Source organism: Setaria italica, chromosome V (assembly GCF_000263155.2).
Source record: "Setaria italica strain Yugu1 chromosome V, Setaria_italica_v2.0, whole genome shotgun sequence".
NCBI lineage: Eukaryota > Viridiplantae > Streptophyta > Magnoliopsida > Poales > Poaceae > Setaria > Setaria italica.
Genome location: NC_028454.1, coordinates 33,296,688 through 33,319,111, shown reverse-complemented (window position 1 = coordinate 33,319,111; position 22,424 = coordinate 33,296,688). Strand labels below are relative to the sequence as shown.

General features: G+C 52.1%; 4 protein-coding genes across 4 annotated transcripts; all 4 read left to right on the top strand.

The window, feature by feature from the left end:
• The first annotated feature begins 762 nt into the window (after nucleotides 1–762).
• On the top strand, nucleotides 763–1,088 carry LOC101759368 (LOB domain-containing protein 40). Its single transcript, XM_004972037.3, has one exon. The coding sequence runs from the start codon at nucleotides 811–813 to the stop codon at nucleotides 1,084–1,086; it is 276 nt and encodes a 91-aa protein (XP_004972094.1). The 5' UTR covers nucleotides 763–810; the 3' UTR covers nucleotides 1,087–1,088.
• A 1,473-nt stretch (nucleotides 1,089–2,561) lies between these two features.
• Nucleotides 2,562–6,406, top strand: LOC101782308 (O-acyltransferase WSD1). The gene is made up of 7 exons (XM_004969491.3): nucleotides 2,562–2,959; nucleotides 4,258–4,896; nucleotides 5,038–5,104; nucleotides 5,193–5,266; nucleotides 5,415–5,630; nucleotides 5,728–5,865; nucleotides 6,021–6,406. Exons 1-7 carry the CDS (start codon nucleotides 2,654–2,656, stop codon nucleotides 6,195–6,197), a joined length of 1,617 nt encoding a protein of 538 aa, XP_004969548.1. The 5' UTR covers nucleotides 2,562–2,653; the 3' UTR covers nucleotides 6,198–6,406.
• A 1,133-nt stretch (nucleotides 6,407–7,539) lies between these two features.
• On the top strand, nucleotides 7,540–9,954 carry LOC101781909 (cytochrome b561 and DOMON domain-containing protein At3g61750). Its single transcript, XM_004969490.4, has 4 exons — nucleotides 7,540–8,065; nucleotides 8,205–8,601; nucleotides 8,934–9,220; nucleotides 9,413–9,954. The coding sequence occupies exons 1-4, from the start codon at nucleotides 7,901–7,903 to the stop codon at nucleotides 9,671–9,673; spliced, it is 1,110 nt and encodes a 369-aa protein (XP_004969547.1). The 5' UTR covers nucleotides 7,540–7,900; the 3' UTR covers nucleotides 9,674–9,954.
• A 6,538-nt stretch (nucleotides 9,955–16,492) lies between these two features.
• On the top strand, nucleotides 16,493–21,543 carry LOC101781234. The gene is made up of 5 exons (XM_004969489.2): nucleotides 16,493–16,806; nucleotides 17,690–18,313; nucleotides 19,444–19,750; nucleotides 19,868–19,945; nucleotides 21,034–21,543. Exons 1-5 carry the CDS (start codon nucleotides 16,712–16,714, stop codon nucleotides 21,082–21,084), a joined length of 1,155 nt encoding a protein of 384 aa, XP_004969546.1. The 5' UTR covers nucleotides 16,493–16,711; the 3' UTR covers nucleotides 21,085–21,543.
• Nucleotides 21,544–22,424: the final 881 nt, after the last annotated feature.

Sequence of the window (22,424 nt, the reverse complement as noted above, 5' to 3'; positions counted from 1 at the left end):
CAAGTTTTGGAAAAAAAACGTTGATACAACTAAAAGTCCCTCTACAAAAAAGAGGCCGCTATTTAGAGACAAGGTCCCTTCATGCTCTTTACCCCCATATTTTCATCTCCATCTGTGATTTTACAACTATTTTTTCAGCTTCATAATTTTGCCCTTTCTTAAAAAAATGAATTTTGTGTTTAACCTCGTTGTTAGAGCACTTCATGATCTCAATTCAGCCATAGAAAAACATTAATTTTTTCTTGCATAATTGAAAGGGGCAAGATCTCAAAGTTGAAAAGGAAGGGGAAGTCACAGTTGAAATTATGTTGTTGCCCCTTTAAACAAATCGTACCACTTAAATTTGTATGACACTCTTTTTTATGTGCGTTTCCCGGCGACTAAGGTCTTGTTTGGGAGGAGGGGCTAAAATTAAGTCTTGGCTAAACTTTAGCCCTCTCAAATGTTAGAGCTAAAGCTTAGCCCTTGGGGTGTTTGGGTGAGGGGCTAAAGTTTAGCACTTGTGTCGATAAAAAATCTATTTACCCATGTTTTCTCTCCTCTCCTTTACCCCTCCTCTACTTGTTCCTTCTCAACTACTTCGTGCCCGGCCCCAAGTAGCACCTCTCGCTGCCCCACCACCTATCCTGCAGCGAAGAGCAAGAGCACAGAGCAGCTACCCTCCCCAGTCCATTACATAGAGATACCCCACCCCACCTCCTCACAAATCCTCGCCGGCGAGGGAGAAGAAGAGAGGAGGAGAAGATGGTGGTACTCCCTCCGCGCGTCAAGGCTCGACTCGCGATCGGTTGATCCACCGAGCGGACCAAGATGCGGATGAGCTGCAACGGCTGCCGCGTCCTGCGCAAGGGCTGCAGCGACACCTGCACCTGCACCATCCGCCCCTGCCTGCAGTGGATCAAGACCCCCGAGGCGCAGGCCAACGCCACCGTCTTCCTCGCCAAGTTCTACGGCCGGGCTGGGCTACTCAACCTGCTCGCCGCCGCGCCCGCCGACCACCTCCGCCCGGTGGTCTTCCGCTCCCTGCTCTACGAGGCGTGCGGCCGCATCGTCAACCCAGTCTACGGCTCCGTCAGCCTGCTCTGAGTCGGCCAACGTTGTGGGCTCGGATTCGGCGGAGGGGAGCGCAGGGGATGCGGCGGCGGCAGTGGCGGGGCTGGTCGGGCTCGGATCCGGCCGCGGCGGCGGTGGCGGGGTCGGGCGGAGGCGGGGCAGGGGGCACGGCGGCGGGGCCGGCGGAGGCGAGGCGCCGTGGTGCCCCTCGCGGGGAGAGAGAGAGAGTGAGGGAAGGAGGCGGCGGGGCCGGCCGGAGGCGGAGGCGGCGGGACCGGCGGGCGAGGCGGAGGCGGTGGGGTGCCATGTAGCGGGATCCGGCAGGGAGGAGTGAGAGGGAGGAGAGAGAGAGGGGCAAGGGGAGGAATTTTGAATAAGTGGACCACTTTTAGCCCCTTTAGTCCATTTTAGCACACCTTGAGGGGCTAATGGATTATAGGGGGCTAAAATTTAGTCCCTTCATTTTAGCCTAGTGTTTGGGAGCACTAGTGGCTAAAAGTGATTAAAATAGGGGTGCTAAAATTTAGCACCCCTCTTCCAAACACCCACTAAACAAACTGTGCTACTTGAATTTCGCCGTGTAAGCTAGAAATGTTCGTTTGAAATCCATCCTTTTTTCTTGGCGCCGTGCATGTTGACAAACTCGTAAATAGCCCAAGCTCTAATGAAAACGCGGACGCAGCGTTGGCAGATTTTTTTTGGGAGACTGTTCTTCAGACGCTTGAATCGGTGAAACCATGCTCGCTACTCCGAGATCGACCGTGACTTCGTGACTGTCTAGCACCTGCGTGCGCTCAATTATTGGAAGGTCTGAATGAATTCTGAACTCGAGCACTCTCGCACGTCGACGTCCCAGCTTTGCTGATCAAGTGATCAGGTGTCTAGAATATCCACGCCTGAGCTGTAGCAGAGGCGTACACAACACACACTGTAGAAGAACGCCGCCTGTTCAAGGCAGAGCCTGTCCAGCCCGAAGCCTGACCATCGATCCGCCCCCAGACAGCCACGTGTCTGGCCGTCGGTCCAGCCGCAGCGCGCCGCGGGACGCGACCGATGCCGCTAGAGGCGAGGCTGCGCGCAAGACTGCAAGAGCCACCACGCCGGTCGTTCAGTCGCCGCGATACGTTCCGACGAAAGTCAGTTCGCTCCAGCGTCCTTCCGTTCCAAATTATAAATTATTTTTTAACTTTTCTAAATATATAGATATTATTATGCATCTATTCTAAATTATAAATTGTTTTCACTTTCCTAAATGTATAGATAGAGTACATCTAAGTGCATAACAAAGTTTATAAATTAAAAAAATTCAACACAGACCTATGTAATTCTAAACGAAGGGAGGAGTTCAGAGTCCTGCCGCTGCCCACCGGACCGGCTCCTAGAAGGTCGTGCGAAAGCGAGCGTGCCGCGCAAGTCGCAAGCGTGCGCGCGCGCGCGATTTCCACACTTCCCCTGGCACGGACGCCACCGGCAGGTGCGTGTATATACCTGCGTGCGCCCCGCGCAGCCACGTACTACAGCGGAAGACCGAGGACATTCATTTCCCCGCGCCCCCGCCGTCCACGTACGGGGAGAGCGAGAAGAAGGCACGCGCACGCCGATGGATAACGGCGCAGGCGCCAGCGCCACGCTGCGGAAGCGGGCGCTGTCGATCGACACGGCGTCGGCGGCCGCGGCGATCGAATTCGGGAGCAGGGCGGCGAGCGGCCGGGAGGAGGATAAGGGCGGTGCCGTGGGCGCCGTGGAGGAGGAGCCGGTGAGCCCGACGGGGCGGCTGTTCCGGGAGCCCAACTTCCGCTGCCACATCGTGTCCGTGTTCGGCCTCGCCGCGCCGGTCGACCTGCCGGCGCTCCGGGACGGTGTCGCTGCCACGCTCGCCCGACACCCGCGCTTCTGCAGCGTCCAGGTACGCGTATATTTGCTCGCGCGCAGCGCGCTTCTTACCCATCGCTCGTTCCATTCGTGAATTCCTAGCTCCCTCAGCTGTTCTGGTGCACAAGCTTGGATATTCGCTTGCCACTCGCCAGTTTTGGTGGTTGGGAGCTGCCCGATCACTGACGTCTCAAGACTAGGCTAGCCATGGACATCTTCCTTTTTCCGCGTGCCGGACTGCCGGTCCTCGTCTTCGATCCTCTAGATCGTTTTGACCAAACAGGCCTCTGCTAAGCTAGTTGTATCTAGCTGCAGAGCTTCATTTGTGTTTGAAAAGTACTCATGCACACTTGCTTGCTTACTACGGAGTGACTGTGTACCAAAAGTAGTAAGCACAAACATTAATCTTTGCCTACATCAATCGATTGCTATCTATTACCGTAAGCCTGAGGTTACGTTGCGTAATCAAGGAGAGTTCAAATAATTTTCCACCCGCTGACCCGCGTGTCTTGTGCTAGTACTACCTTCGTTCGTTTATATATGCCGCCGGCTTGCTCAAAATTAAGCTGACGAACGTTATATAAATGAACAGAGGGAGTACTACATACGGCAGACACGAGGCACCAAGGTAGCTTTCAGTAGTGCGCACCAGCGTAGGGCGTTATCGCTATGTGAAAGGAGCGTGCATGGTGGTCTTAGCATCGTGGAACAGTCGTCGCGTGAGCTTGTGAAGTGCGAATTGGTGCGTGTGCCGAGTTCAGTCGTCACGGAGCATGTCCGGTACTCCAGTAGGCAGGGGATGGCTGCTTTTACGTGTACGAATGGTTTGCTAAGTAGTGTCGTTCTAAAACCAGAGATGTAACTGGCACATTTTGAAAATCTACTTTAGTTACCTGAAATAAAAGGGCACCAGTTCTCACCTCTAGATATATGCGAATTTGGCAGTTAGGTTCCTAGTTCCTCCATCGAAACCGCCAACCTATCGTTGACGGCAGAAATTGCCAACAACACAAGTAGCAATAGCATGCCCCTCATCTCTTCTTCCAATGATGATTGACGAACAAATCGACAGAGAAGATGAAGTAGCTAAACCATATTACCAACGCAGTTGCCAAACCATTTCGATGGATTAACGGAGTCGTTAGAGTACAACGTTGTCAATGTCAATGTTATCTTAGTGCACCCATTGTATGCAGCCCGACTTGGTAGTGGTGCATTGGGTCTGGCCGTCTGGGCCTGGACTTATATGCAATACATGCACAAAATTCCATGCATACATGCCTTTTTGTCCATTGTTTCTTCTGTTGTTTTTGAGGAGAACAATGTCTGCAGGCGTTAAACGAGTTCGAAAAGGACGCCAGGCCAAAATGGGTCCGAACGGCGGTGAACCTGGACAACCACATCATCGTCCCGGACCTGGACCCGGCCGCCACGTCGGCCGACCCGGACAAGGCCCTGGAGGACTACGTGTCGTCGCTGTCGACGCGGCCCATGGACCACTCCGTTCCGCTGTGGGAGGTCCACGTCCTCGACTTCCCCACCGCCGAGGCCGCCGCCGCGGTCGCGCTCCGCGTGCACCACTCCGTCGGCGACGGCGTCTCCATGCTCTCCCTCTTCATGGCCTGCACCCGCAGCGCCGCCGACCCGGGCGCGCTCCCTTCCCTCCTGCCGGCCCGGCGCGCGGGCCCCGTCTACGCGGTGCGGCGGCGGCAGCGGCCGCCCTCCTCCTCGGCAGCGGCGGGCGCCCTCGACGCGCTGGCGGCGCTGGCCGCGTGGGTCGTGGCCTTCCTCGTGCTCGCGTGGCACACGGTGGTGGACGTGGTCTGCTTCTTCGCCACGGCGACGTCGCTGCTGGGCGACGCGCCCACGGTGCTCAAGGGCCAGGAGGGCACCGAGTTCCGGCCCAAGCGCTTCGTCAACCGCACGCTCAGCCTCGACGACGTCAAGTTCGTCAAGAACGCCATGAGCTGTGTACGTCCTCGGTTCTCCTCCTCTTGCATTGGCCAGTGGCCACTACCCCACTGAATTTTCCTTTTCGTTCTTTCTTGATGCTAGATCAAACAAATCGTTTAGCGCATGATTACTAAAGTTGTGCTAATCTACCTTTTTCAGACTGTAAATGATGTTCTCCTCGGAATAACATCTGCCGCGCTGTCTCGGTATTACTTCCGTAAAACAGGTGAGCGTCTGAACGAGATGCTGAAATGCGTTTTTGCAGTGCAAAATTCAGCTCATTTTGCAACTGATGACGTAACCACATTCTTCAGGTGAAAGCGACAGTAACAGCATCACGGTGCGGTCCGCTGTTCTTGTCAACTTACGGCCGACGCCTGGCATACAGGTGAGCGTCTCTACCACTTCCTCGTTGACCTTGATCACACAACACTAGTGGGAAAACTTCTCTTGTTGATCGCAACACATCCGGTTGGGTGAAGTGAAGATGCACTCAACACTCCCATTTTTGTGTTTGTGCCATCTGCCATGAGCAGACATTGGCGAGCATGATGGAGTCCGGCAAGGACAACGGCGCGCGATGGGGAAACAAGATCGGCTACATGCTGATCCCCTTCCACCTGGCCACGCACGATGACCCCATCGAGTACGTTCGGAGGGCCACCAAGGTCGCGCGCAGGAAGAAGAGCTCCATGGAGTCCGTCTTCACCTTCTGGAGCGGCGACATGGTCCTCAAACTTTTCGGCATCAAGGTGCCCTGCCACTAGTGCTGTTCAGCACTGAAACAAATTGATCAGCTCGATCTCGATTTGCCCTGACAGAGCTTGCAACCTGGATGTATATATGCAGGCAGCAGCCGCGCTCTGCTACGGCATGTTCACGCACACCACGCTGTCCTTCTCCAACATGGTCGGGCCACCCGAGCAGGTCTTGTTCTGTGGCAACCCCATCGTCTACATCGCCCCCGGCACCTACGGGCACCCACATGTAAGAACTCCTTCCCTGGTGGCATGCGTTATTCGGTTGCTGCTTCACGGCTCTCTCGCCCAGAGAAGTTCATGCCTGTGCTGCGTTTCTACACGCGATTTCTGAAGAATCTGCAGTGATCGGTCAATCATTTTGGTCTGGATTCGTGTGCGTAGGCCCTGACGGTACACTACCAGAGTTACATGAACACCGTGAAGCTGGTCCTGTCGGTAGATGAATCACAGTTTCCGGATTGCCATCAGCTGCTGGACGACTTCGCCGAGTCCCTCAGGCTTATCCGCGAGGCGGTTCCACGAAAACCAGAGGCGGCGCAGGGTGGTGCTTCCAGTTGAAGTGTATACATGATTCTTGTTGTACTGCAGTTATTTTTTTTCTTCGATACGGTTGTACTGCAGTTATGACGATCAGTGCTCATCAGCGAGCTGTTAATCTCATAGGTGATGCCAGAAATATTAGCACTGCACGCAAGAAGCATAGCTGAAACAACAGACAGTACCTAGCTGTATCAAACTGTGCAGATCTACGTGGAGTTCTTGCTTCACTTGTTTTTTTTTTTTTTTTTTTTTTTTTTTTTTTTTTTGCATTTGAAACCTTGTTGCTGGTCTGGACAAACTTTCTGGGTGGTTTGCTAGTATACAAAAATACAGACAATACAGCAAAGGTTCAGGTTTACGTAATCTTTCAAGTTGGACAGTACAGCATGAAGGCAATGATGTTGAAAGCTAGCAAATGATTAATGAGTTTGTATAATAACATTTCTTTTCCGCTAAAGCTCGTCTTAGGCTTACGCACGTGGGCCACTTGTAGCTGCAGGCAACAAATTTGGAAATCGACTCGCACAGATACAGCCTCCCACCGACGATAGATAGAAGACGCCCTCGGAACCATAGAAAATGAAGTACATCAGTACATGATGCTGCCTACCTACACACGGCGTGTTGGATTCATTCAACCCTCGTCAATCGTCTAGCTGAATTTGCTGCATACAAGACGTTTTTCTTTCTTGTCAACTCATTCAGTTTCAGGGAGGGGCTGCACGCTAGATGTCTAGGAAATTCACTCAGATGATTTTTCAGTGATGGATATTTTGCAGTCATCTTGATCTCTGTCTTTCCGTTTGCAAATGTGAAATGCAATCTCTGAACTCTGCGACAACGATGGGGGAAAGGATTGGTGGGGGTCTTGACAGCCTATGGCATCTGAAAACAGGACACGACTGAAGACTCGATATTTTATCAGGTGGTTGCAGCGAACCACCTGCCACTAGAGGTGGTTTTATATGCTGCACATTCAGAGGGTTGGAGGAAGAACATGCTTGCATGTGTGTAGGCGTGAGTCTGAGCGTTCTTTTTAAGACCCCAACATGGCAACATGTTTCTGCAGGCGTATTATGCGGCGTTTCAAACGTTAGTCCTCCGTAAATGCTCTGTAATTTTCTGATATCCTCTGTATCACTGTAACCTTGTTTGGGTGAGGGTCAAGTGTTTTGGGAGCTGTTCAGAACTTCAGATCGAGTTGCAATTCTTATTCTGATACTGTGATGAATTTCGATTTTCGACGTTTGGCAACAAATTCAGGTTAGAAAATTCGCTCAAATTACACATGAAACTGAAAGTTCTCCAGAACTCAAACTGAAAGAGCAGTGTATAAAACACTGCGCTTTCTGAATCAAAGGAAAACAAGGCAAGCACAATCCCAGAAAGCTCCAAAGTAGCGCGTGCGCACACATGGATCCCCTTTGCCTGTTGGTTCTAGATCTAGCGACACTTGCACGCGGGAGATGCTCGCAAACACCAGCTCATCGCCACTAGCAACATGCCAATATCATAAGCGTAATCGCAAGCTGCATCCAGATTGCAGGTTTGCAGCCACCACCTCCACCAGCAGACCAACCCGTAGCCAACTCCCAAGCTAAAGGAGCTCGTTCCAGAGGTCAGTAAAGCTAACAGCGGTGGTTGGCACGTCGCAGTTGATACGGAGGCGTAGGCTGCACTTCTCCCACGTCGCCGCCGGCTCAGGCTCCCTGACGCTGGAGATGGGAACGGGGCGCGCGTCCGTCGTCGGCGCGCTGCTCGTGGCGCTCGCCGTCCTCGCGCCGGCGGTGACGGCGCAGACCTGCAACGACGAGCTGCCGTCCCAGCTTGTCCGCAACTACTCGGGGCTCGCCTGCGCCCCCGTCTGGAACAGCTTCGTGCTCCGGGTACGTGCCAGTACTTCGATTCGCCGGTTTCTTGCCGCCTCGCTCTAGATCCGTGGCGATCCGGTGCCGCGGCGCGCTCTCAGTCTCACTCCACTGACTCTCACTGGATCTCCTCTGCTCTTGCCCTCGGCTGCTGCAGTACGCGCAGGACAAGGACAATGTGCTGCGGGTGGTGCTGTCGACCATGTACAGCACGGGGTGGGTGGGGATGGGGTTCTCCAAGAACGGCCTCATGGTGGGCTCGAGCGCCATGGTTGGGTGGATGGGCAAGACGGGGGTCGCCCACATCAAGCAGTTCTCGCTGCAGGGCAAGACCCCCTCGCAGGTGGTCGTGGACAAGGGCATCCTCGTCTCCAACGACCACGACCACACCGTGCTCGTGCAGCAGGCCAAGATCTACCTCGCCTTCCAGCTCAGGTTCAACGAGCCGCTCAAGCGCCAGAACGTCCTCCTAGCCTTCGGCTCCGCCATCCCCGTCAACGACCGCCTCTCCGAGCACCAGGACAAGACCTCCATCACCTTCGATTTCACCACAGGTCCGTTTTTGATTGCTTGATTCTAGTGCCACCTAACTGATGCCAATAGATTAGGGAAAGAGAAACGTGTACAGTCAGTCCTTTTGTTTTCTGACGGAGATTGAAATCTCTGTCTGTTTCGGTCAATGGTTCTGCTTAGTGAAAACAAGCAGTCATTTGAACCAATAGAAAGTGCGTGTGCAACAGTTTGATGTGATCTATTCTTCTTCCGAAATCAGAGAATCATAGCTCTGGCAAAATAACAGTCAGTGGAGGGGTGCATTTCTGATCTCACGAGTCAACCACCAAATCATTTTCTTCTAACGAAAAAACATAAACTTCCTTGTTTGCAGGCAGCTCTTCAAGCGCGTCATCCTTCCCGGAAGGTCTGAAAAGGACTCACGGGGCGCTCAACTTGTTCGCGTGGGGTGTGCTCCTGCCAATTGGGGCCATCGTCGCAAGGTACTGCAGGAGATGGGACCCTCTGTGGTTCTACCTCCATGCCGGCATCCAGTTTGTGGGATTCATCCTGGGTCTGGCCGGCATTGTCGCCGGAGTATCATTGTACAGCAAGATCCAAGCCAACGTCCCGGCGCACAGGGGCCTCGGCATATTTGTGCTTGTGCTAGGCATCTTGCAGGTATGTGCTTTCTGCTTCTGCATAGCTGAAACCATGTCACGTGTATCAAGTCAAAACGGTTTGAATTTTCAGAACACCAACAGTAGTTAACTAGTTATTCTGATGTTAGAATACTACAAGTCATCAGTGTTTTCAACATAAACTTGCTACATACTAGATCACTAGATCTGAAATATCTGTCTACTTCTTCAGATTCTAGCGATCTTCCTGAGGCCCAACAAGGACTCCAAGTACCGCAAATTCTGGAACTGGTACCACCACTGGGTAGGCCGGCTGGCGCTCTTCTTTGCTGCGATCAACATTGTCCTCGGGATCAAGGTCGGCGGCGCCGGCAACTCGTGGAAGATCGGCTACGGTTTCAACCTGGCCGTCCTCCTGATCACCATCATCACTATGGAAGTCCTGCTGTGGACGAGGTGGAGAAACAATAGCAGTTCTACGGCGGCATATTAGGGACGATCGGTTAGGTTCTTGTGCCGTGGTAACTGCAGGAGGTTCATATTCTTTAGATATTTTTGCGTGCTATGCTGTTGTTGTAGTGTTCGTGCGTGCTGCAGGGTCTTTTGCAGCAGCTAAGATCTGCCAAGGCTAGTAGCCTTATGATGACCTTTTGGCGTGCAAGACTGCAAAATATCATGAGACGGTCTGCGCCTCTGCGGAACTTGTATGTGTTCAACTGTTCGTGCTTGCCGTTCCGGTGCTTTTGGGAATTGGGAATTTGGGATTGCTCAAAATGGAATGGTGCTTTGCGCATTTCCCTTTGGTTGACTGCCTGACTGGTGGGTCTGGTGTGCCTGCCTGAACCTGACGAAGTTGCGCATGTTTCTCTCTCTCTTTGGGGAAGTAAGGTACGTGCGCACAGTCGCACGACCACGCCTAAAATAGAAATGGATTTTGGTCATGTGAAGAGTGAACTGCTTCAGAGTTCGGTGCTGGCCGCTGAAAAGAGTTGGAGATAGCAGGTGAGGTAGTACGAATGTGCATGCTTGGCTAGGCGTAAAGACTTGATGCAACAGCAAGCAAAGCATGAAGAGTTGGAGCAGGCGAGCAGACGCGGAGTTGGTGCGGATCCGGCAGGCAAGACCAGACTAGAGGCTTTCCCCGTTGCTCGGATGGGGAATTTACCTGGTCTGGGATTAGCCCCAGGCGCTGCCCGCCGGGGCCTGCAACTCTGCGAGATTTGGCTGAAGCCTGGTCACATACTCAGGACTCGCACTTCCTGGCATCGCAGCATTGTCGTCAGGTCCAGGGGGATCCAAAACCAAGTAGCCGACGCCCGATGCACACGCTTAACGCGTGCCACCGTATGCGCACCAGCAGCGAGGCGCCGGACTCCGCCGCGGCGGCGCAACTGCGGTCTCGTGGCTCGGCCCGCTGCGTGCCGCTGCCGCCTGGCCATCCGCTCTCTCCGTGGCCGGATGATGGAAGCTTCATGCGCCGTCTCCCCGTCCAGAAACCGGCAGGAGGACCAAACTTTTGGTCACGAACCTGTGGTGAATGTGAATCGCCGAGATCGCGCGGAGGGGACAGAAACAGACCATGGCTGTCCCGGTGGGTGCTTTGCCAGCGCTGGCTTCACCGGATCCCGCTCCTAGTTTTCGACGCGCCGGCGGTCGGCCTTGGCGGTTTGGAAGGGAGCGAGGGGGGCGACGCCCTGGCTGTGGCTGGGGACGAGTTGGAGGAGATTTTATACGAGAAGCGCGAGGAGAGATCGAAGAAAGACGAGGGGGGCAGGTTTGATCGGGCAGGAGGGGGGCTTGTTGGGAAGGCGACACAAGTCAATTGATTGGGCGCGTGCGGTGCGGTGCGGTGCCGCATCCGCGGCTGTGGCATGTGGAGTTGTGGAGCATGCGCTGCGAGCGACTCCACGCAAGGCGTCTCTTGCGGATGCATCCACATTCCACAGGTTTCGGATCCGCGGCCACGCATCATCCTGCACCTGCAGTCTGTGACTCTCTCTCTCCATCTCGCTTTTAAAAAAAAAGACTCTCTCTCCGTCGGGATGAATCCATCCGAGTCGTTCTACGGCTCAAGTGTTCGAGCCAGCTGGGAGGGGGCTGTGAAATGCGACCAGTTTACTCGAGCATAGCACGCAAGTCACTCATGTTTGCAAGAGGCTAGCCAAATCACTGGAAAATTGTTTGGTTGAGATAGGACTATGCTGCATATTTTGAACATGCAGTTTTTTTTTTTAATTTGGAATTTTGATTGTTCTGGTACGAGATATTGAAGATCGTAGAAACTCCTTTGTTTCTCCAATTGATTAGAGATTTCATTTTAATTAACAGGGTCCATTACTCCACCCTAGCACCTAGGACTATACACTTTCAGAACTGAGAGCCTGCAACAAAGCCAGTATGCTTCTGTTTGTCAGCAGAGAGAATTTGTTGGCTCCTTAGCTTCTTTATCCTAAATATTTGGTTTTCGAAGGGAGGAATATGTTATTTTATCAAACACTTGTACCGTTACATAGAAAAATAAACCATGATATTTCAAAAAATTTCTGTTTACGGCAAAATGCATACTATGACTTTTCCACTTACCACCAGAGCACGTTGCACCAACTTGTCATGTCTCTGTCAGTACCTCCAGCCTAGATAGGAGGAATGGTTTATCCAAACGAATCCCTCCACCTCTAAATATAAGCATTCGAAGCCTTCAAAATTTATCCCTAAAAATACAAGCATGTCTAAGAATTAAAGATTTCCAACCCTGCGAGCAATAAATTAATCATGTGTGTTATCTCTCTCTCTCTCTCTCTCCACTTTGAATGTATCCCGTGCAAACCAACTAAATTAGCTGTTTATGGTATGGATTAGCCAACAATCAGCCTGCAAGTATATTAATCAGGCGTAATTCCTTGTGTTTAATTAGGGACATTATGAACTTTTATCTTCTAGCTTAATTGATCCTAAAATTGCTAGAAGTGCTTATATTTACGAATAGAGAGAGCAGCCACTTTGATATTTGACATAGAGAAGTGCTCCGGTGGTCCTTCCTAAAAAATTTGCACGATTATTAAAGCAGCCTAATTAGGATTTAATCTCGCCTGGGTCCTGTTTGGACCCGGCCCTACCCGTACCCTAATTCTACCCAAGCCCTGTCCAGTCCAAATGCCCAGGTGCCTCAGGCCAGCAGGTACACACCTGAGCCCAAACGTCTTCTCCCCTCATCGTTCCGTTCCTTTTCCTTGTTGCATTTTCTCCGTCTCATCTCGTCACTTCTCCCATCGCACACAGCACAGCCGGACGGTTACGACACGAGGAGTCCTACTCTTATTACAACGAGTACTTTTTATATTTTTAGCTACAACTACGCCGTACTGCACCATAGTCTTTATATTAGCATGCCTTGATGTCATGCATATTTGGGACAGTCCGTGCCTTGCTGGTGGGTCATGGATGTATATCTGTCCGCACTTCCAACATTTGTACTCTCAAAAAAAAATTGTACGCATTTTGTGGGAACACTAGTTGCATTGGCTGCTTTTGCGTGGCTTATAGTAAATTGTCACAAAAATGTAGTAAATATGTAGAATGTGGAATTTAAGTTTGTATAGTTGTTTGAACTACTTAGTATTGGTAGCATCATTGTAATTTTTTGAAATTAGCTAAAGAAAAATCCATGAAGTTCGACTTAATTTTTTTAGGTAATAGGATTGTTACTATATCTTCAGGCAATAAACATAATCTGAAGATTGAAATTGAAATCGAATTTATTTAATTGAACTTTTGGCCTTTATTGGTCTACCTGAACCAAGATAAATAAATTGAACCTTTATAGACCCATTGGCTGCATCCTTTGATTATAGTCCTAATTGTTGTACAAATACTTGACCCTCACAAACCCATGGGTCATGTTCCATTCTCACGTTCCTAGTGTCTTCCCATCATTTCTATACCTAATATTAAAGAAAGGTTGACGTGGACATTTTGCAAATAAGCCCCTCAAGTTTTTAATCAACCCGCAATCCAGCACTTGTCGTACTTCGTCCTCATTTTGCACAAAAACCTCTGACCTTTCGTGAAATCAACCTGCAGTCCTTGGTTGTTTCTGTCATATTTTACGAAAAGCCCCTTAAACTTTCATGGAATCAACCCACAGTCCCCTCTCCTTTTCCCCCTCTCCCCAGCCGACCCACGCCCGGCAACCTCCGCACGAAGGACAACGATGGGGAGGAGGGGCCGGATGACATCGAGCTAGTGAGGTAAGGAGAAGGCGCGAGGAGAAGGCCGGGCGGGCCGCGCGAGATCTGGCCCGACCTCGGTTGCGGGCGAGCTCGGCGCAGTGGAGAAGGGGCTTCGATCGGTGAAGGCGACCGCCTCCTCCACCGCCGACTGCCCCACGTCCAGCTCCCTCCGCACCTCTCCATCACGCCCCTTCCTCCTCCCTTCGGTGACGGCGCCTCTTCCTCCTCGCGCACCTCGCATCCTCGGCGACCTCTTCCACGACAGGTCGGTGAGCAGCGCAACCAGGGGCGTGCTCCCCTCGCTAGGTCAGGCAATGAGTGGCGTGGCGAGGTCGCACGAGCGGCCACCAGAGCCGTGCGGCGGCGGCTCCGACATGGGCCGCGGGTGGAGGAGCCAGGGGGAAGAAAGAAGCAAGTTTTGGGGAGAAATTGTAGTGGTGCCAAAGAGGACGGCCAGCTGCAGCTGTCTTATTTCGATTGGGAAGGATAGAGAAGGGAGAGGAGCTGATAGCGCTTGCGACTGCAGCTGATTGCTACTACCTGTTGGAGGACTCCCGCGCGGCTGCACCACCTACCTGCCCGCCACGACCGCCCACGCTAGAGCTGCCTCAGCTGCACTGCCAGCCTGTACGAACCAACCTCCAATGGAAACCAATCCGAGAGAGGGAGGAGCTCGTCGTCATCGCTGGCTGTTGGCCGCAAGCTTCCGGATTTGGACGAATAAATCGAAGGCGGCGGAACGAGTGGGTGAGGTCTAGAGAGGCAGGAGCGGTGAGGAAGAAATGCGATGCAGGGGAAGGATAAGGTTTGCAGAGGCCGAGACGGGGCTGTGAGGAACAAACGTGCCGCTTCAGGGGGATAAGGTTGTGCCTTGTGCGTGATATATCCATAAGATGATAAATGAGCTATGAATGTATACGGCCGTGCAGCCCAAAAAAAGCCGGTCAGCTAGGGATGTTTGGTTTCAGGCATAAATGAACGCTAATTCACGAGATGAATATATTAAGCCTAATTAATTCATGATTGACCGCTCAGAGCTGTGCCCGTCCCCGCTTCCGTCGGTTTCATGTGTGGGTCCTTCGTAATAAACAGATGGCATCAAACTATCCACAAATATCTTCTATTACTATACTTGCAAAGAGAGGACTACTAGCCACAACGCACCAAGATATTGTGAAGGGAAGCCAATATATTAGGAACAAACGAATAATAACGTGAGAGCAAGTAAGGACCCGTAGCAACGCACGAGCATTTCTGCTAGTTAATTGTAATGTTAAATGGTTACACTCTAGAGGTTGCTAGGGAAAGGGGTATAATATAGTTAGCTTAATCTTGTTGTCGAACTTGTTGTATTATACTTCTTTTGTTTCAGGTTGTTTTGGTTTTTCTACGTGCATAATTTTTGCTATGCATATAGATATATATTATGTCTAGATATATAGTAAAACTTATACATGTTGAAAAGCTGAAACGACCTACAATTTGGAATGGAGGCAATAGTTGTTTTAATTATTATCATAAATTCTTTTTGAAAGCTGTCGTGATAATATAATTATTTCACTATAGCTTCGTACTGTAATCTCTCTGTTTTTTTTTGAAAAGGTTGGGACTAACTATGTTATGTGAAAAATTAAAAAAAACTCTGATTCAAAACATTTCATCTGTTTACATTTCCCTTTGTTATTTTGGTTTCTATATCTTAAAAATGTAAGTTTTTATTATCGAATAAAGTAACCGTGTGATATCAACTCACCAGCTCTACTTGTTACTCATACTTCAACATACATCGGACAAAATTTTGACCTTCTTTGAAAGTTCATAATTTTGTAAATAATAATCTTTCGGCATCCAAACTCCAAACCTGGGTGTCTCATAAAAAGAAAAAAAATCCAAAACCGGGACAAGCCTGAGGGGGCGTTTGGTTTCTCGAGCTAAGTTTAGTCCGTGTCACATCGAATATTCGGAGGCTAATTAGGAGAACTAAATATGAGTTAATTATAAAACTAATTGCACAGATAGAGGCTAAACGGTGAGAGAATCTATTAAGCCTAATTAGTTTATGATTTGACAATGTGCTACGGTAACCATTTGCTAATGATGAACTAATTAGGCTTAATAGATTCGTCTCGCCGTTTAGCCTCCATCTGTGTAATGGGTTTTGTAAATAGTCTACATTTAATACTCCTAATTAGTATCTAAATATTTAATGTGATATGGGTAAAAAATAAGCAAAGAAACCAAATGCCCCTGATTCTATGCAAGTCCCGGTTCCCGGATCCAAAACCGGGCTGTGCCGGTCACCAATGGCCATAGCCCATAGTCCCGGTTCCCGGATCCAAAGCCGGGCTGTGCCGGTCACCAATGGCCATAGCCCATAGGCCACCGCCTCCTCACGTGCCGGTACCGGCGGCTGGCCCCATCAGGCCAACGCCCCCGTCCGTCCTGGACGTTTCAAGCGATGGGTCGCATCCACCGTACACGCGACGACTAGCTCGATCCCGTCCCTTCCTTTAAAACCTTAGGTCACGGAGCCGAAGGCCCTTATCAGCGAACACACTCACTGACTTGTGGGCCAACCAAACTCGTGGCCCAGGAAGTAAGTGGGTCAGAGTTAGGCGTGATGGGTCAACACGGCGGGCGGGCGACGTGCCAGGGCGTTACGTGGCAGGGGGCACATTCACCGTCGACGCAGCGCGTGATCTTACGTATGCCGTCCGTGTAAAACACCAGCGACGGTTACCCCACCAAACACAAAGGTCACTGACATGGTGGGCACCCAAGGACACGAGGTCCACCTGTCAACGAAAACTCCCTGTACGTTTCGGCGATGCTTAGTTTGGAAACCGATCTCCTTCCGCTGTCTTGCAGTGCAAGAGAGGAGGCCGCACGGCACGCTCGGATCTTCGGGCTTCCACGCACGTAAAAGCCCCGGAATTCCCCCCCTAATCACCAGACTACCAAGCCCCGCGCCGGGGCAGTTTGGGGAACGGGGAAGCGGTGGCAGAACGGTGAATGGCGAGCCATGCTCCAGGGCAGAATGGGGAGAGCGCAAAAGATAAAGCCTTCTATTTGGACCCCCGGCGCTGCTTCCCATCGCCATTGCTGCCCTCTTCTCTTCTTCCTCCCTCCCCCCCTAACTCCTCTGTTCTTCTCACAATTTTCCTTGTGAATTTCCTGCCGGTTTCCGGCGCCTTTTATTTGCTCCTTGCATCGAGACGTAGACCAAGAGGGAGGTGAGTAATTGGCGAGCGGTGCGAGAACGAAGACGAGACGACGGCTGCGGCGGCCGGAGGCCATTTTTGATGCGTGGCGCCGTTGAGGTCCACGCGATTGGCAGAGACGTCGCGTCCGCGAGCCCTCTGAGACTCAGAGACCCTCCGGCATTGGACATGATGAGGTAGCCGGCAGATCTCCGGGCTCTCGCCTCCTACCTCTCGTTCATCTGGTTTCCCGGTTCTTATGCGGCTGTCCGCGCGACAGATCGAAGTGTGCTCTGTTTTTCATCTTGTTTCCGTTTGTTTCTTCTTCGGTTTCTGGTCTCGTCTTCTCTCTGCCTATGGTTGGTGAAGGATTTGGTTTGTTCGCCGCCGGCCGGAGCTGGTCGCCCTTGTCAAATTTCTGGCCTTTGGGCCTTCGCTTTGTTCATCGGCTTGATGTTTCCAATCTCCGTCGTTTCGGTTTTTGGATTCCATGTTCTTGTTGCAGTTTGGTTGATCTGGACTCCTGTATCTCCATCCGGTGTCGCCAATTCGAGCGGCCGTGCTGACCGTCCTTGTTGGATGTTCTTCATCTTCTCGTTGCGCAGGCTTCTGCCGGTCAATGTTTCCTTGGTTTTTTCTGCTTTTCCGGCTGTTTTAACTGGATAACACCAATCCTTCTGTTGTTTGTTGTCTCTGATTTGAGACCTTCGATGCTCTTCTGTGTTTTTTGCTGTCTGATTTGAGGCCTTCGATGCTCTGCTGGTGGAGAGGACCGCTGCTGTTCATCACACCGCCGGAGTAATTTTTCTTGTTTCATCTGCCGTCGCTTCTCTTCCGAGTTCCGGTTGTGTCGCGTTCTTTCGTTCGTCTCGCTTTACTTGGGTTTCAACGAGCTGTTGATGTTGCAATTTTGCGGTCGTTTTGGTCTCTGCTTGGGTGTTCAACCTGCGAGGCGATCGATCTGTTTGATTCCTCGTTTCGCTAGCCGCTGCAATGGAGCAAGCGATCCGTTACTTGCATTTCTCAGTGGGTCTCCGTGTTCCATCAAATCGCTGATATGCGCCCCTCGATTCGTTGCAGGTACCAAAGGCTAAGCCCGGACTGCCTCCCGCTCGGCAACGGAGGCGGCGGCGGAGGCGCCGTTCCACGGAAGTCGGCGTCGAGATCCTCCTTCAAGGACGACGACGTCCCGGCCGTGGCAACGGACGGCTCCCGCCTCGCCTCGTACCTCGCTGCCACACCGCACGAGTCCAAGCCGCTTCGCGCCCGCGCGCCGCAGCCGCCGCCTTTATCAACGTCGGCGGCCGGCCGGAGCCCGGCGCGCGACCACGCGCACCACCACAACTCCGACTCCTCCGACACCACCTCGCCGACCTCCACCGGCGGCGGCGGCGGCGGCGCCGTCGTCGGCGACGTGCTGCTGCAGTGGGGGCACAACAAGCGGTCCCGCTGCCGGCGGGACTCGGCCGCCGCCGCGCCGTCCGCGCAGCGCCGGCAGGCCGGCGTCGGCGGCGGCGTCAAGATCCAGCGGCGTTCGTCGGCGCCGGCGGCGGAGAAGCTCATGCCGCCGCCGCCCGCAGCCGGCTCCTACACGCGCGGGTCCAACCTGCGGGCAGCGTCCTCCTTCCCGTCCCGCGCGTCGGCCTCCACCGCCGCCGCCGGAGACGCCCGCCACGGCAGCCACCACCCGCCCCACCACCACAGGTAACGAACGAACGACACGGCCTCCCCTCTCGCTTCGTATCCTGCGCGTCCCCCGCCCCGCGCCCCCCCCCCTCGCGGCGACCTTTTTTTTTTTTTTCTGTTTCCGGTTTTGCCCCCGAGGAAACTACTGCGGCCATCTCACAAGCAGTTGCAGTCGTGGGTGGTGGTCGCGTTCTTTGGGTGGGTTCGTGCCTTCGCGTTGCTGCGGTGGTGTTATTTATCCGCTTTGGTTTTCTCGTCCTTGGGCTCGGCCGGCCCGGGTCTCTTTTGGTTTTGGTGAGCTGTACCGCCACATCTTTCAGCACCGTAAGGAGAGTCGGATGGGAGATTCCTTTCCCCTCTTTTCCTTCAACGCATCATTTATTTTCTTTTTTTTCTGAAAAATTAAAATAGGTTTTGTCTGAATATTTTAGTTTCGATTTGATCTGGATCGTTTCATCTTTTAGCCCATTTTTGTGGTATTTATTTATATTTTTTAATGATTTTTTGGGAAAGTTGTGTCTGTGGATCTGCGGTGGTGCGGTGAGGTGGTGGTAACCTTACCTTCATTGACAAATCCGTGGATATATGGCGAGAAAGCAGTAGCCGTTTTTGTCACACATTGTTGCTGCCTCATTCTGCATGTGGGGGCCCTATCAATATTTCCACATCTTCCTCCCAAATCGCTTGATGGTTGTACTTCGTCTCGTCGATTAGGAGTGATTTCGTCCGATTGTTTGGTTAACTTTGTTGGAATTTGGGGGCACCATGGCATGAATTGCTCAAGGTCAAGAGGAGGGAAAAGGTAGTACTAGAGGTAGGGTAGATGGTTATAAATATGCACACCTCAACTTCGCATCCATCCTTTCCTTTCCATGTAGAAAGAGACTGCAGGAGCAGAGCAGCGGCCCTGCTGGTTTTGCTTTGCTTATATTGAATACAATCCATCTTGCTGTGGTAGGAAGGATTGCAGCCTCAACTCGACTCCCTCGTAGCCGTAGCACCAATCCACCACCACCCGACCCACCACCCTTGTTCCCCTTTTGCCTCAACTTGCCAACCACCGCATCATCGCTGCCACCACCACCACAGCAATCTCATCATCATCGTTAACACCTCGTTCTCCTTTTTCCCTCTGGTGGTATGATCAGGTCCGTCGAGGAGCGATCGGGCGGCGGGCAGAAGCGGTCGTTGCCGGACAAGGCGCACAAGTCCGCCATGGACGCCATCCTGCACATGGAGTCCAAGAACAGCCATCACCACCACCACGACTCGCCGTTGACTGCCAACGGCGCGGTCGCCGCCGGCGAGAAATTGGGCGCGGAGCGGTTCGAGCTGCCGCGGATCTACATCTCGCTGTCGCGCAAGGAGAAGGAGGACGACTTCCTGGCCATGAAGGGCACCAAGCTGCCCCAGCGGCCCAAGAAGAGGGCCAAGAACGTGGACAAGACCCTCCAAGTATGCGCCTCCGCAACCACCTGCCTGGCCTGAGCTCGATCTGATCCGATCTATTGCCGCCTGCTCCGTTCTGATCACATAACTTACATGTGCTCCCCTGCTTTTTTGTGTGTGCAGTTTGTCTTCCCGGGGATGTGGCTGTCAGATTTGACGAAAGGCCGGTATGAGGTGCGGGAGAAGAAATGCGTGAAGAAGGTACAAATCCAATCTGCTCCGATCTGGTCTTCCTCCGCGCCCTTGACGCTTTAATTTCATGCAGCTTATTCAGCGACGATAATCTTTCCCAACTTTCAGTTTCGTGTTGCTGAAAGAAAAGGAAACGACGAAGAAAATCGCTTAGAAATGGGCGCATGGGGGGTTGGGTGCGAACAAATAAAATGCAAAACAAAGCTGCAAAGCTGCAAAATAAAATCGCTTATAGTTGCCCTTTTGTTTTGAGATGGCCCCCCTCGCCTCACGTGGGACCCATGACCCGTGATGCTCCGTGTCCTCATTGATGACGGCACTAGTTCATTTTTGCTCCAGCCCCGGCTTTATTATTGCTGTGGACGTGTGAGGGAGATAGATGGATGGAACGAGGCCGAGCCTTCTGGCTTTGCCCTTAACCTGAGGAGTCTTCCAGGTTTTGCTTCGTTGTCTCTGCTATGATATGTGCTTTTCCAAGCAAAAACAGCACGCAAGAACACTCCTGCCCGCACTAATACAAAACATCGTACCTCTTGCACGGTGACAAATCGATTTATTGTGATCTGCTCGGTTGGGGGTGGGGTCCACGTGTCAGCTGGTTTCGAGCCGGTTTCACTGACAACTGGGCCCTCAGTAACGTGTAGTATAGAGACATGGATGTGTCGCTTTGCTAGGACCACCGTGATATGGGCCCGGATAGAGTTTGGAATCGTAACCATCGAAAAAAGAAAGAAAAAAAAAAGGAACTAAAGGGTGCTGGTCTCTTTGGATCAAAGCGTTGCATGTTTTATTCTGATGGGATTTCAGCTTATCACGCTGATGTGGAAGTGGAAAGGCCCTGGCAAATAGCAACGGCCATCTATTTGGCTACTCCAAGGACCAGCTCGAATCTTGTAACATGAACTCTGATTGTTTAGTTGAGTATTAAAAGTTCTTGGTTGGGTCGCGCTTGGGTGTGTTAGAATACTGTACGAGCGTAGGTGCGCACATGCGCATGACCTGAGCACGCTCTCGCTTACGAAACCTACCGGTTGATGTTCCTGCTTAAGCACGGCATGATCTAACTGAAAATCAATCTCCCTGTGTTTGGATTGCAGAAGCGAAGAGGGCTGAAAGGGATGGAGAGCATGGACAGCGACTCCGAGTGACTGCGAGGCGGTCAAGTGAGACAGCAAAAAGGGGGCAATAAGATGGAGACGCAGCCAGCCACGGGTGGAAGCTGGAGGAGGAGAAAGATCACCGGTAGCTTAGGCAACGGGAGAGAGGCCACGGGAGAGAGGGGGAGGCTTGGTGTTGAGGGTGTAGAAAGAAATGGGAGAGAAGATGGGAGGAGACGCTGAGGGCAAAGGGTCGTCGCCGCCGCTCACCTTGAGCCGCTGCTGCCGTCGCCCTGGGAAGCGTCTGGGGAGTGAGTGAGGAAGGTGGTGCTATACCGGCTGTATTTTTGGTGGTGAAAGGAGGCGGCTGTCAGGTTTCGTCTTGAGCTTCCATTTTTTTTTTCTCAACGCGGCCGCGATGGCAATTCTGCTGTGAGATCTGAGCTGCTGTGGGCGGTTTTGTTTGCAAACGTTACACTGATGCTTGTGCATAGTTTTTTTTTGAACGAACATGCTTGTGCATCTGTTCGCCAGCTTCTCTTTCGGCGATCCAAGTAGTATAATATCACACGCAGTCAGTCTCTGCCTCTGTGCTCCCACGCGGTTTACTCTTGATCTGAAACGTGGACACCGATTCCAGAGAGCGCGTCTTACGCTAAACTGAAAACTAGTGATAGACCGGTTGTTGACGCGACGGGCTGGACTGGGCTTTGTCTGGACGACATGGGCCTGGCCCTTTCGGTGTTCAAGTGCAGTCGCCTACTTTTGGGTTATGTGGCTCGCTCGCTACTTCCAGCTGGATTAAAAAATAGGAAAAAATGGATCTATGACACCGAAAATCCGCGTTTTAGCGAAAGATATATCCGTTTAGATATCTACCATTCCATGCCGTTTTCCGTCCATCCGTCTGTCTTCTCCGTTGAAGCCGTGGAAATCTCCTCGGACCTCGGCCATGCCAACCAGCCCTCCGCTGCGTTGAAGCCGACCCGCTGTGCCCCGCGTTACTTTCTTCTAGTTGCAAAAATTAAGCATCTGGATGGTCAAGTGATATATTCACGCCATCAAATGGAGCTCCGTCCCATCCAAATCGAGCCCATCGATAGCAAAATCAAGCACCGTTCCTGTCAAATGGAACCCTGATCAAGCTCTAACCCACCCAAATCGAGTTCTTTCATGGCTAAATCGAACCGTCCGGTGGTCAAATCGAACCTGCAGGCTACCAAATCAGGCTCTACTCCACCCCAAATTGAGCTGGTTCATGCATTAGCGGTAGGAAGAGAGACTGCCCTTCTTCCCCAACTCCGGCAGAGTGCCGCCGCACTCGATCTCCGCATCCGGTGAGTCCTGGGTCGATTCTTCGCGCCTACAGCACTGCAATGACACCTCGATTC